This window comes from Accipiter gentilis, chromosome 27 (assembly GCF_929443795.1).
Source record: "Accipiter gentilis chromosome 27, bAccGen1.1, whole genome shotgun sequence".
Classification (NCBI taxonomy): domain Eukaryota; kingdom Metazoa; phylum Chordata; class Aves; order Accipitriformes; family Accipitridae; genus Astur; species Astur gentilis.
Genome location: NC_064906.1, coordinates 4,145,009 through 4,158,933, shown reverse-complemented (window position 1 = coordinate 4,158,933; position 13,925 = coordinate 4,145,009). Strand labels below are relative to the sequence as shown.

The following is a 13,925-nucleotide window of genomic DNA, read 5'->3' as shown; positions in this document are numbered from 1 at the left end:
CAGTGCGTCCTACAGGCCACCGTAGCTACTCCCTTCCCTACGGTTTCTTCTGGAGAGAGCAGCAGGCTGAATAAATCCTTTGGCAGCAGCCAACCCCCAGTAAGAGCTCTATCCCAGGAGCCAGAGGAACTCCCCAAGCAGATGGCTGGGTAGCATGTGCTCAGCATGCCCACGCTTGGAAAATACCAGGCTCACACACCACATGCAGACCAACCTCACCACGCACACATGGTTGGTCCAGTGCCACAGTACAGGATTGTCTCACCACCACTAGAAAAAGCCCAGGCTAACTGGCCCAATGTAGGAAAAGGCACTACACTCTTATTTATTGTACAGGTAAGTCTTAAAATGGACAGCAAGAGAGGCAAGGAGAAAGGGAAGGAGCTAGCACGCAACTAGCTTTCCTGCACTCAGCTATAGCAGAATCCCTGAATCCTTCTAGGACACGAACTTATTGTACAGTGACCCGCAATGACAAATACAAACACATAGAGGGGCCTCCTAAACTTTAAGCGGAGAGCAGTATGACAATATGGGAAGAATACAGAGAGGAGGAAAAGAGAGAGAGAGAGAAAGAGACAATGGACAGCATGCCAGTGCTTAATTATGAATGGCTCTATGGGGTTTATATTTATACATATTTAAGGGATACAACAGAACAGGGAAGTAATTTACGCTTAATATCACACACTATACATCTCTTATCCTTTCACATAGCACGTATTTCACTGGGTGCCTCTGAGCCAGACTCAGCAGCTCGCCACTGAGCTGTGCAGCTCCCACTTCAGGGCTGGCCTGGGAACTCCCAGCTTGGAGCAAAGGCAGACTCTGCTCAGGTCTGTCTGCAACCAGTTACTTAGACGTGCCCTTCTGCTAACACTCCAAGGCTAAGAGAAAAGTTAGGAGATTAATAAAAAATTAACACACCAAGGTGCTTTGCTGAATCTTGCCCTGAAATGCCATAAGGGTTTTCTGCACTTTGCCTTCTACAGATAAACCCCATCTCCTCTACAGAAGGTGGCATCTGTCTGGAACAAAAGAACTGCAGGTGCCTGCCCCATCTTCCCAATTTTGGCCTTTTCAGTCATTCCGCCTTCCTGAAATCACGGCATCCACCACAGGAGATTTACTATCTACCTTTCTCAAGTCTTCGTATCAGGACAATCCTCCCCTCCCCTGCACTGGGTAGACACAAGCTAACCACGTGTTGGTGCCCACCTACCCCACTGTTGTTGGGCTGATGGCAAAGGGTTGAGAGAAGAAGAAAGGAAAAACCTCAGTGTGGCAGAAGGAAAAAATCCTCATGACCTTTTTTTCGCCCCAAGCTGTAGATGTAAGAAATAACGCGCCAGGACTGCCATGAACAATCTGGGGTGACTTACACCGAGGAAAAGTTATTTCTTGCTCTCTCCTTGTCCCTCTACTTACAGACCTTCATTGGACAGCTAAAATGTTTCCCCGTGCTCAGATCAAGAACAATCAGGTAAGAAGCGACAGCATTTGTGTTTATATTCCCTCATAATGTCTCTCTCTTTATCATTCAAAATACCAAGGTAGAACGGCCTAATGATAAACTACTTTTGACTTCTTTTCACTCAGTGACTTCTCATCCTGTGAGCAAGACGAAATCAGGCACAGGCAATACGGCTCGGCATGACAGCTAACCAGCCGCCAGGCCTGGCGTGAGCTCGCAGCCCCAGCGCCGTGCTGCCTGGCATCGTGCCGACAGGCACTTCCCAGCTAGCAAATCCAGCACTGGCAGTCCTGCTCGATGCCCCCTCACACTGAATGCCCGTGAATTTGTACAAGTAGTTCTCTGGTATGTGCAATCAAGGCTAAACCTGAGCAAATGCAATGTACCCTTTTTTTTTTTTTTCTGTGGGCAGTGTACCATTTACCTGCTTCTTCTAGGTTCTCAACAGCTAGCTAGGTTCTCAACTTGTTCCTTCTTAAAGGGACTAAAGGTCTTCAGGTGTGAGCTTCAATAATTAAAAGTAACAGGGAGAGAAAGCTTATGCATTCATTCCCTACAGCGTATTCATTTTTAACTCTGGGTTTGGAATGAAAAAGGATGAGTCTCCATGGTAAATCCTAGCTCCTACAAATAACACCAAAGCAAGAAAAATCTTAGGGATCCTGCTATGTCTTTTGCTGACCTTTGCCATTCCCGAGTTTCACAATAATTGACAGAAATGAATTTTGTGATTAGGTTTTGGAAGGAATAACAGCATCATTTAATAAATCCAGCTGGGTGACTCCTTAATTATCTTACAGTGATGATTATTTAACTCAATATTTAGAGCTTAGGAGACTGGATAAGCCTAAGATAGTTTGCCTAATTTGTATTTTACAAAGGTTTACAGACTCTAGAATTAAACAGTTTAGGAAGATGACTTTTTGAGGCCATTTTTAAACACTGTGCTTCCTGGAGCATGCAGTGTCATCCAACTACCTCAGCTGAGCATCAGCACATTGACAGACAGCGGGAAAGAAACTTACCAGAAGAAGAATTTTTAACTCAGAATAAATTGCAGGTAAAAATTTATGCTCAGTAAGAAAAATTCCCCAAGCTGCCATGAAGCAAAAGCATCCCTGTGCTGGTTTTGTCTGGGATAGAGTTAATTTTCTTCACAGTAGTTAGTATGGGACTATGTTTTGGATTTGTGCTGAAAACAGTGTTGATAACACAGGTCTGGTTTTGTTACTGCTGAGCAGGGCTTACCCAGAGCTGGGGCCTTTTCTGCTTCTCACCCCACCCGACCCATGAGGAGGCTGGGGGGGCACAAGCAGTTGGGAAGGGACACAGCCGGGACAGCTGACCCCAACTGACCCAAGGGATATTCCACACCATAGGACGTCATGCTCAGCATATAAAGCTGGGGGAAGAAGGAGGAAGGGGGGGGGATGGGACACACAGCTGGAGCGATGGCATTTGTCTTCCCAAGTCCCCGTTAGGCATGATGGAGCCCTGCTTTCCTGGAGATGGCTGAACACCTGCCTGCCCATGGGAGGTGGAGAATAGATGCCTTGCTTTGCTTTGCTTGCGCACATGGCTTTTGCTTTACCTGTCTTTAAACTGTCTTTATCTCAACCCACAAGTTTTCTCACTTTTACTCTTCCAATTCTCTCCCCCATCCCACTGGGAGCAAGCAGCTGTGCAGTGCTTATTTGCCAGCTGGGGTTAAACCACAACAGCCCCATGTAATCCCAACTTTTCTTTTTTGCCAACTCTTATGAAGACTTTCAGTTTTTCTCCATTTTTAAGTTTCTGAGAATTGGAACTCTGCCTGAAATTGTATTTCCTGAGAAATGAAAGTCAGTTTTTCCACTTTCTGAAACGCATTACAATTAAGAAGGTCCCTCTTTTCCCCTTGATTAAACTCAGATTTTTGTCTTATTTTTGTGTGTATATGTACACACAAAACCATACACAGCTCTTTTACAAGTGAACTGTTTCAGATAGTGTAGTTTCTGATTTTGGCCCTAGGTGGCAGCGATAGATTACACCACATTAAAGCACTGGCTTGCTCAATATGCTGCGAGAAGGCGCAGGGGTTCGTTCCTCCCTGCCTCTTCCAGGGCGATACAGACCATCGCAAGCTCTGAAAACAGCAAAATTTTCCCGGCCGAACACAAGCAAAGCAAACTATTGCATTGTTCCCAACAGAATGACAACTATTCCTGCAGGACTGCTCTTTCCTTTAAAAGCTGCGTTTCCTCAAGGGCAGGAAATGTGACAGTGCCTGGCAGAGTAGTGCATGGTACCAAGGAGAAGTACTAGAAAGAGAATTATGGAGAGCACTAAACGTCTCACATGCAGTCTGCCTCCCTACACTTACATCAATTATTTCTGTTACTTAATGCTTTAAAACTCCCCCCCCAACTTTGCAGCACTTTACCAATTTAAGTAATCTTTATTTCATCCAAGTGAAAGAACCAAGTACTATTATCCTTCCTCCTTTATTTGGAGATGAAGAAAGTTGCCCAAGGTGACACACTGAGTCAGGAGCCACCCAAAGCTGGTGCTCCTCGCTTCTAGTCCTACCTGCAGATTTCCTAGACAATCCTGCCCTTATTAAAGATGTTCTGACTTTATTGTGGTAGACTTCAAAGAGCAGCAGCCAGTGCATGGTGTCCCTCCTGGCAGCACTCCCCGAGGAAGAGGCAAGCCCATGTCCCTCATGCAGATGGCAGGAGAACACAGCGCACGTCCAGCTCCTGCCAACTGATGCCTGGTGCAAAGGAAAAGGTTTGGCAAAGGAGGGTGGTCTATAGCACTCACACTCTCTCCCAGCTATAGACTGGCTTCTTGTTCCCAGGGGGATTTTCTTTCTTTTGCACATGTCGGTAAGAAAATGAGAATGAGTGACCCAGGGATGCCAGCAGGGAACAGAAGGAATAATGCTAACACCGGTAGGGAATAATTTAAAAGGCCAAGGGGGAAGGCTAACATTTGAAATCACCGACAAATCCCTGGAGGTGTCAGTATTATTGAGTATTTTCTGTCACCCTCCTGATATTCCCCCTTTATTCTGAAATAGCTGTTCCAGGAAAGAAGACAGTATTTTTACAGCTGTGCTCCTGCAGCTTGGCATTCGAGACGGGCATTATCAATGCAGGTCCTAATGCAAGCTGACTAGCCCTAGCAGCAATGCTGCCCTTGGTGCTGGGAGGTGGGGGCTGGTCAGGGTGAGCATCTTGTGTGATGGATCCCGGGACCTGGCTGCCAGGAGTGGGCCTGGGGCAGTCCAAGTGTTCACTACTCCACCAAGATCCACTTTGTAAGAGAAAAAGACACCAAGACATAAGCCACCAGGATGGGGAGAAGGAATCAATTTAGGAACATCAGAAGCTCATTAAGTGCCTCCCTGTAAGTCACTTAGTTAATCTCTTTTCCCTCAATGTCCCCCCAGAAATCACTAGTGATGACACTAAAAGTTAATCATCAGAAAGCAAGATTTATCTTTGTTTTGTCCCAGCAAACAGCAGTGCCACAGTGGCAACTCGGCCACAGCTACCTACATTCCAGCAGGGTGGTTTTGGTTACCAGCAACGCTACCCTCCCTATACAATGCGAGTCCTTCCAAGGCACAGGCAGCAATGCTGCAACACATACCTCCCCCAAGATATCAGACACACATACCCTGTGCATGGATGTGCCTTTCCAAGGCTGCCACGTGGCTCTGCCCCAAAACCTCCAGCACTGCCAGTAGCATCAGTCATTCCCACAGAAGAGGTTGTGTCGTGCTAGAGAATCGCCCTGGGCATGCTCCCGATATACTCCACACCCTACAGTTTCCACATCCCCCTCAGATGCTCTGCAAACCTTGGCTCGCTCCCAGCTGCAAAGCCAAACCCTGCTGATGGATCGGGGGAAACGTTCAATATTTTATCCATTGTGATATGGGTACCATTCAGTACTGTGCACGGTCATGTCAGGTTGCTGCTCATGCCATCACAGTTGTCACTCTGCATCATTCCACCTCCCACAGCTACGACCCCAAAATTCATATTTCTGCTACTGTTAAAACAGGGTTTGAGTGTTTTAATAGCCACGCTAGGAGAGGGCAGGGCTCACCCTGGGAGGGTGGACAGCATCCTCAGCAGCACTGCTGCAGAGGCATCCAGTATTCCCGGGCACCCAAAGGTTGTCCTGCCCCTGATGTAATCTGTTTAAGGCCTCAGCACACTAGCCAAGGTAGTAAGACAAAGGCCAGGCGAAAGACTGGAAGGTGAGACTCAAGAGGGGATGAAAAGGAAGAAAAATATAAAAGAAGAAAGATGAACTGGTGGTCACACAGGAAAGCATATTTACAGAACAGGAATGTAACAAGTACTTTTCAGCACGTACTTGTCAAAGAGCAACTTTTTTTTGATTGATACCTTTTCTGCCCTTCAAGTGTTACTATCACTTGTGATTCCAGTGATATTTCATCTTTTTAATATTCTAATTTCTGGACTTGGAAGACAATAAGAATTTCAACTTCCAGGACTTTTTTTTTTTTTTCTTTTCTTTAAACATGAAGGAAGTTCAATCAGACAAAGAAGAAGCCCACAAACACCTTTTATTTTGTTATTTGGAGGCTTGACCCATGAGTTTCATAGGTGTGAGGCTGACAATAAAGGCAGTAGATAAATTATCAGTTCATTTCTATTACAATCTCTAAAAGACCCAGAATAAAAGAGATCATCTGTTTGATAGCTGGTCTTTATAGGGCCAGAAATCTGTGCAATTCAGCCACAGCTCAGCTGTTGGAATGCACGATTATCTAGAAATAGGACAGGCTCGAAGAAAAGGAAAATGGAAGGTAACAAAAGGACCAAAAAAAAAAAAGCCCATCTGAATAGGAAAGGCAGGATTCTGCGTCTTGATACACATCTGCTACCTCAGTTACGCGAGGTGGAGGTTCACTTCATAGTTTGCTATAGGAACTAACCAACAGTCAATTAATTTGCTTTACCATTTTCTTTTAAGAAATACTGCTGAACTAATTCTATTTCCATTCACTATTTCTCCACCAACAGAAGGCCTGAGTCAGAATGATATTTTCTTCAGACACTAGCAGTTAATAAACATTTAAATCTGTTTTCAGAGTTTATATACCATTTAAAAAGAAAAAAAATTCCCTTGGAAGAGAATCCACTTATCCATAGCATTTGCACACAGAACAAGGCCTGCCTGGTTAAAAAATAAATATATTTTTAAAGTGTATAATCTAACCTGCATCTTACTGCTCACGCTATTTACCTTGTGCAACTCGCTCCGCTGTGTACAACGAGGACAGGTCGTTTCCAGTTTCACATCAGAGCAAATGCTTTAGTTTCCCGACTCTCATGCACTGCACACCACTTTCAAGATTTGCACTGCAAGCAGCGCACAAACGGTTTCTATCAGAATTTCCTTCTAACACCTGAGACAAAGGAAAATTCAAACTTATTTGACATCTGACCTCAGAGACCTCCAAAGTCCCATTCTCCACAAGTATGACGTTCTTTTAAGAACAGCTTCAGCTTATCAGAAATCCAGATGAGCAATAGTGATGACAAACCTATACCAGAGAGTTTTCAGACAAGTTAGTAACTGGTTCTTGCCAACCAATCATCAATTCCCATGAAATGCTCACTTGGCTATGATTATCATTACTTACAAGGGTGCCATCAAACTGAAACTGAGTCAGTGTTTTAAAAGTGATTTAAGAGCAGTTCTGGATACTAAAGCGGCTCCCAAGTCCCCACTGCCAAACTGCATGTTCTTCTTCACAAGAAGATTATGTTTCCTCCCTTGCTTCCAAGAGAAAAGGCACCACTCACTCCGGTAACAGACAGTACAAACGAACCATACAAAGGAAATAATGGGTTACTTCACGCATTTGACAGCTTACTGCAGTTTTAAAAGATCTGTGTAGATGAAAATGCATTTCCTCTCTCTCAAATTATTTCATTTTAGGTAATTATAGCTAACATTTTCCAGACAGAAGTGTGGTTCTTGAATTACGGCATCCATTTCAAAGCAACACTCAAATTAATCTCGCCAATTTTTCTAGCCCTGAAGTCCACAAGGTTAAGGTTTGACAAGTTCCAGTTTCATCCGTAACCAAATTAGAGCTAAATATTCCTGTGCTACCAAAGCGCTAGAGAATGAGACAACCTCCCCTTGAGGAGGCAGCTCCTTTCCTCCCTGTGCAGCTTCCAAGGTAAGAGCTATTCACCACAGCAGAAGGATGCAGGTGATGTGCTAAGCCAGAGCTTTGGGGATCCTGCGTTCATCACATTTTACAGCTGTCTTTCAGGAGGGAGCTGCCAATTGCCAGGCTGGACTGTGGCATCCCTGCCTCCTCCCCTGGCTGGGCACTTTGCTCACTGATCTGGTTGAAATCTAACCATGGAATAAAAAAAAAAAAAAGCAATTACTATTCAGACAGATCAGCTCCCTGATGCTTCTTGCTACAACCCTGGCAGCTCCCTAAGAAGCACAAAGAGCAAGGAAACACAGGATCGGGATGGAAAGAAAAGGGGAGACTGGGGACTTACAACTGGTGTAAACCATTACAGGATCGTGCCTTCCAGTTACAGTCAGATAATTTTTTTGACAGTGAAATTAAATGAAGCTGCGAACCCAATATTGTTGCCAGGAATTCAATACATCAGAAGGCTACCCTCACAAATGGCCCCTTGGCCATGGCAGTCAGCAAAGAGGCCCAGGGCACCACTCTGAGAACATCCAAAAGCACAGCAGAAAAAGGATCTCCCTGCAGCATCATAAGATACTGCTGGCACTGCAGGCTTGTGGGGATGTCCCAAGGTCAGGGACACCCTGTGGTTAACCCTCAGAAGGGAACAGTGCATCCCACCCAGCAAACTCGTGGCTCACAAGGCAAGTTAAATGCTCATTTACTGTTGGCTTGACCAGGGACAGCCTTTACAAGTCTCAACCGAGATTTGGTCTTAAGCGTTCAGCTCTGTAACAACACATCTTAACCACTCCAGGTCCTTGGAGGGATCATTTTCCTAACATTTTCTTGCTGTTTCAGTGAAACAAACATTACATTTTCCTGGGCCATTACTGGACCAGGGTTTTGGATCCAGCAAATAGTTATTGCAGCTTCACAAAACAGTAACAGTGATGCAATTCCAGGATATTAGTAAATATATGGAAAGTCACAACAATGTGTATTTCAAATCTTCACACCCCAGGTGATCGCCATTCATTCCCTCTCCACTCCCCTTCAAATTACAGCGGAAGCAAACAGGACGTCACATCTGAACCTCCAAATGCAAAATGAAAATATGCTACATAAACCATAGCAAGGTCTAAAAATAATCAGATAGTATATCTTGAATTTATGTTCTGATTTTTTTCCTACTGACAAATACAACCTCAGCAAAAGACCTAACTATAGGGAGTAGTAAAACTGACATCAGAAGTTTTTCCAAGAGTTGCCTGTACTCCTCAGGAGGCTTTGCTGCAGACCTGTACAGCACAAGAAAGAATTGGGTGCCAGGGGCTCATACTCACCGTCTGCAAAGTTTCTTCCTGTCTTCTGCTTTGGCTCTGTCGGTTGATAAAGGAGCGTGTCGAGAGTTTGTAATGGTTTAACAAGCAGATGATCACTACCACCATAACAGTTATAACCACAATTATAATGATGATTTGAACAAACTCCAGTTCAGCTGAAACAAAGAAAAAAAGAGGAAAATATGTCAATCACACACAGAATGTTATCCACCAAAGCAATAATCTGAAAAAAACTCAGTAGTTCATTTAGATTGATCTGGATTAAGATGTTCACTGCTACCTGTTTTGCAAAGTTTTGCAAAGAAAATGTGTGTTCTAGAAAGAATGGAAATGATTCGTTTTTTGGCAGTGCCAATCAATTGGTATAAGTGGCTGCAGGTCAAAGCTAAGAAACTTCTCAGTGATCCTTGTCTGCAGCCTTCACAGGTAGTAAATTCTTCAGCATAAACACCACAGACAAGCCTTTTGGATAATACAACAATTTCACTTGGTAAAAAAACAAAAACCAAAAACCACACACCCTATTTTAATAGCCATCTGCAATGCCAACAGAGTCCAGAGGGCTCCATAAGCTCCAAAGCAGAGGCCATGGAGACAGGAATCTGGACACTATCTAGTTAACTATCCTTAACTTTTTTTCATCAGCTAAATAGCACAAAAGCTACCTACACCAAGTGGAACACAAACTTTTTTCGTATTGAATCTACACGCAACGTCTTTTTCATTCATTACTTCTCTCCAACTAGAGTAAAATTAACTTGACTAGGGCATTCCCATTCAGGTAAAAATCTAAAAAGAGATCTGGTACTCTAAACCAAGATATGTTCCACTACAGTTAAAAATGAAACCAGGGCCTTGGCTGTTGCAAGAGATACAATTACAATGAACTCCATCAGAGCACATCATCTTATCTGAAGTTCTGCCTATACCACAAATATTAAGTATATTTAGAAATGAGTCATTCTTGCACCCTTTTGGCTACACTGGAGTAGCAAGGATGAGCAACCTAAGGGGAGAAATTGCCCTTTGGAGTTACACAGTTGCTAATATTTCTATGGAAACTGCATTGCTCACAGGGGATGCTCTCATCTTGAAAGACAACTGCAGTTCATGGGAGGAGGTCTTTAGTTGCTAGGCTGGTAGAAAAAGCCAAGAAGCGGTGCAAGTTGCTCAGTTTCAGCACTTTCCAAAAATGGCATTACTTTTGGGCGCCAAAATATGAATTTTGGGGAACCGATATGAAATTTCTGTTTTGAAGAGCCAATGAGGAAAGACAGATAACAAAATATAAAAATAAAAAGACAAAGCAAACATCAGAAAAAACAAGCTTCCCCCCCTTTCATTTGTAGCCATCCTCAGCCTCCTGTGTAACAGCAGCATGCTTGTGCAAACACAACATGACTATGAAGCCGAGCTAGAAAAACGCTGTTCCCACATAAAATCCAAAACGACCTGTGGTGGAACTAAAGGAAACCCAAGGCTGTTTCACTATTCCAAGCTCTCTCGCGAACAAAACCTCAGACTACAGGAGCTGCAGTGTCCTGTGGAGGCTAGTGCTGAGGTCCAGCTGTTTGTCACAAGTTACCAGTGGGCATGGGCACACCACTGTCCAAGCGTGAGGTTCTGCAATCGTCTCAGTAGGAGTAACTAAATCTGTTTAAGGCTAAGAAAAGAGTAAAGGGCAGCAATACATCTATCATTTAATTTCTCTTTGCTGTTAGTACCATCCACTCGTCACCAAGACCACCAACCTTTTCAAAAACTGATTAGTTAGTGCTTTGCTCTGCTTCTGCTAACAATCCCATATGCAGTGCAGCAATCTCTGGGGGTTTTTTGGACACCCACCCCACCCCCCCGAGTCATTGGAAGCTAACGATGTCAGCACCAAAAGATCAAAAAGCAGGAAGCATAGAATTAATTAAAAAACAAACCCACCAAAGCCATGTTTAAGTAAAGTCATTTTTTTCTTGGCTCAGAAGCACAGAACACAGACTGGACACAGTTGACAACTGCTGCAATTCACATTCTGTGGCTATCAAGTACTAAAGGGTTTCTTTACCCAGAACTTTTTTTTTGGGTCCATGTAATACTTCAGACTGGAAATTGAGAGACTGTTGCTAAAGGGCAACATGCAAAACAACCAATGTTGATTTAGGCTTTGCTAGAACGCAAAGATCACTGGAATGACATGTTACTTCTCTATCTGCCAAGGGCAGAGTCTTCTAAATTTATCAAGGCCCCACCATTTCAGTGGCAGGGGACAGTACCTCTCCTTTAGGAATAAAGGATTGAGCCTGTGAGCATTTCCCTTAAGTGGGAATCGTTTGGAAATGCTTGAATAAAACATGGCCATACCATAAAGAAAATGAAAACCACAGCACACAGGTGTGAGCACACGGGATTTTCCAGCTCCAGCTTTACATTGCAAACACGAGAACGCAACAAAGCGCCCAAGTGACGTTCAAGAGGATTTCCTCACTGGAAAGTGGAGGGAGAGGAAAGGGGAAGGTAATTTTTAATCTCTTCTCCTCCTGACTGGCCCTCCTGCCACCCATTAGGTTATTAACAGGAAAAAGCAGAGAGACAAGAGCAGGAGCAGTCTCTATTTACCGGCACCGCGCAAGACAATTTGCACAGTTTCTGGCACCTGCCGGCACGCACGGGCTCCCTCGGGCCCCCATCTTGCCTCCTGCCCCACACGTCGTGGGGCACGAAGGGCCCTCGCTGCTGCAGCACTCCCTTCCAGAGGGGCATCTCCTCCTGCCCACTTCTCCTCTAAATTAACTGGGAAAGAGACTGGGGCGGGGGGAGCTTCGGGAAGAGAAATGACAGGTTTTTAGCTCCCCAAGTCACTCTGTCACGGTCACATAGACCCGTTTCTTCACAGCCAGGAAATAGCACATACGATACATTTTTTTTTTTCCCCAGGGGGACATTTTTTCACGAAAAAGGCAACTACAGAAGCAGGACACCTCCGCAGAAGAGCATGAAAAAAAGGAGAACTAATTTGTAACCCTATCAGCCGTCACCCCCAAATCCCCCTCGGCAGCCAGACCCCCGCCCACCACCCCCCGGGCCAGAAGACCTCCCCTCCGCCCCAGGGCTCTCGACAAGCCAGCGCTCCCCGGCCCGGCCGGGTTTTGCTCCGGTAAGGCGGAGACCGAGCTCCGGCGGCCCAACCGGCGCGGGCACCCCGGACGAACGACGGGGTACCTCGTTCCAACAACAGGTCTTTTAACCGCGCATCCTTCACCGCTGTCCTGTTGAGCCGCTCACTGGACATGCTCGCCTCCTCCGGCGGACGAGGGGCTCAAACCGCTCCGCCAGCCCCCGCGGCGGGCACCGCATCGCCGGCAGCCCCGGCCTCCATCCAGCGAGGGGACACTGTCCTCGGGCTGCCCGCTCAGCCCTACGCGGGGACTGACTGACGGACTGACTGACTGACTGACAGCCGTCTGTCCGTCCCTCCCTCCCTCTCTCTCTCTCTCCCCAGCGCACCGGCAGGGCCCAGCCCCAGCGCTCAGACCGCAGCTACCGCGGAGGTGGGGGGGGGGGGGTGGCGATGATGATGATGATGATAGTGGTGGTGGTGATGATGATGATGATGATGATGGGGGGGGGAAGGTGCGTAGCTTACCCGCGCCGCCGCCCCGCCGCTCTTTAAGCCCGGCCCGGCCCGGCGGGCGCTCGGGGCGCCCCGGCTCTTCCGCCTGCCCCGACCCGCTGCGCCTGCGCCGCCGCCGGCTCCGCCCCCTCGCACGTGCCCCCGCCCCGCCCCGCCCGGGGCGCTGCCCGCCCCAGCGAGTGAGCGGGGAAGGGGGGAAGGGGGGGGGGAGACAACACAGTCCCGAGTTATGAGCGGTCCCCGCGCCCTGTCCCATCCGTTCCCCTTCACTTGAAAAAGGCACCGGCAAGGAAATGTCATCCCCGGTCTGCGTCCCGCCCCGCCGGTACATAACCGGCAAAAGCGGCCGCGGAAACCTTAGGGAGCTGCGCGGCTGCGGTTTTATTACGCAGTGGTTTTAGGGGGAGTCGGGGGGGGGGGGGGGGCTGTGAAATACTAGGGAGACGCAGCCTGGTGCAATACTGGAAACCAGTAACCACCAGCAGAAATAATGCCTGTAACCTCAAGCAGTCCATACAGGCACAAGTTAATAAGAAAAATAGAGGAGGAAAAGGGGGAAAGGAAAACACTGGCGATACCGAGAGTTGGGCTGCAGTCGCACATCTGTCTCTTCAGCGAAACGCCGGGCTCCAGCAGCCTCTGCCTTCCCTAGAGCCCCTCTGCCGGCCCCAGCCCTGCCCCCGAGCCAGCCTTTCTGGCTTGGCTGTTTCTCAGGCAGACCGGTTCCCCATCCCAATCCCAACCCGCATTCCCGCCCAGAGCACCGCGACGGAGGAGGAGGAGGAGGAGGAGGGCGGCTGAGCAGGGACCTGAAGGCTGCCCGCGCCGCTGCTGCTCAGAGCCCCCCAGGAACCCCTGTCACGCCAGGAAGCCCCGTTAGCACCACGTCCCTCATTAGCACTATGTCCCTCAAGTCCCGGGACCTTCCTCCTACACCTGCTCCACCAGCATGGCCCAGCCCTCCTCCCGTTCCTGGTTACTCCTCTGGGTTATGGTAGCATTCCAAAGCACCGGGTAAGATCGGTGGGCGTCTACGTGGGCAGGAGAAGAGAGCTCACCCTCTGCTCTGCACTTGGCCAGGTCTCGGGAGCTGCTGAAGGCAAAGGAGCTGGGCCGCAGTGCTGGCGAGGCTCCATGTCCTGCTTCCAGCAGGCTGGCTGGCTCGGTATGGCCCCACGGCAGCACCGCTCCCCTGCACAGCACGGCCGCAAGGGTCCGAGCCCCCGGGACGTGCGCTGGGGCTGACCATGGAGAGGGACCCGATGCCTTTCAGATCTGCCAACC

At 47.4% G+C, this 13,925-nt stretch overlaps 1 protein-coding gene across 5 annotated transcripts in view; it reads right to left on the bottom strand.

The window, feature by feature from the left end:
* The window catches only part of LDLRAD4 (low density lipoprotein receptor class A domain containing 4), a 293,715-nt gene that overhangs the window by 14,091 nt on the left and 265,699 nt on the right, over positions 1–13,925 (bottom strand). For 3 of the 5 annotated variants that reach the window (XM_049830511.1, XM_049830509.1, XM_049830510.1), the window contains one exon: positions 9,017–9,171. In XM_049830511.1, the coding sequence (XP_049686468.1) occupies positions 9,017–9,171 (155 nt within the window). Of the gene's footprint in view, positions 1–9,016; positions 9,172–12,229; positions 12,630–12,653; positions 12,732–13,925 lie in introns of those variants that run through there. The other 2 variants (XM_049830513.1, XM_049830512.1) reach the window with 2 other exon arrangements.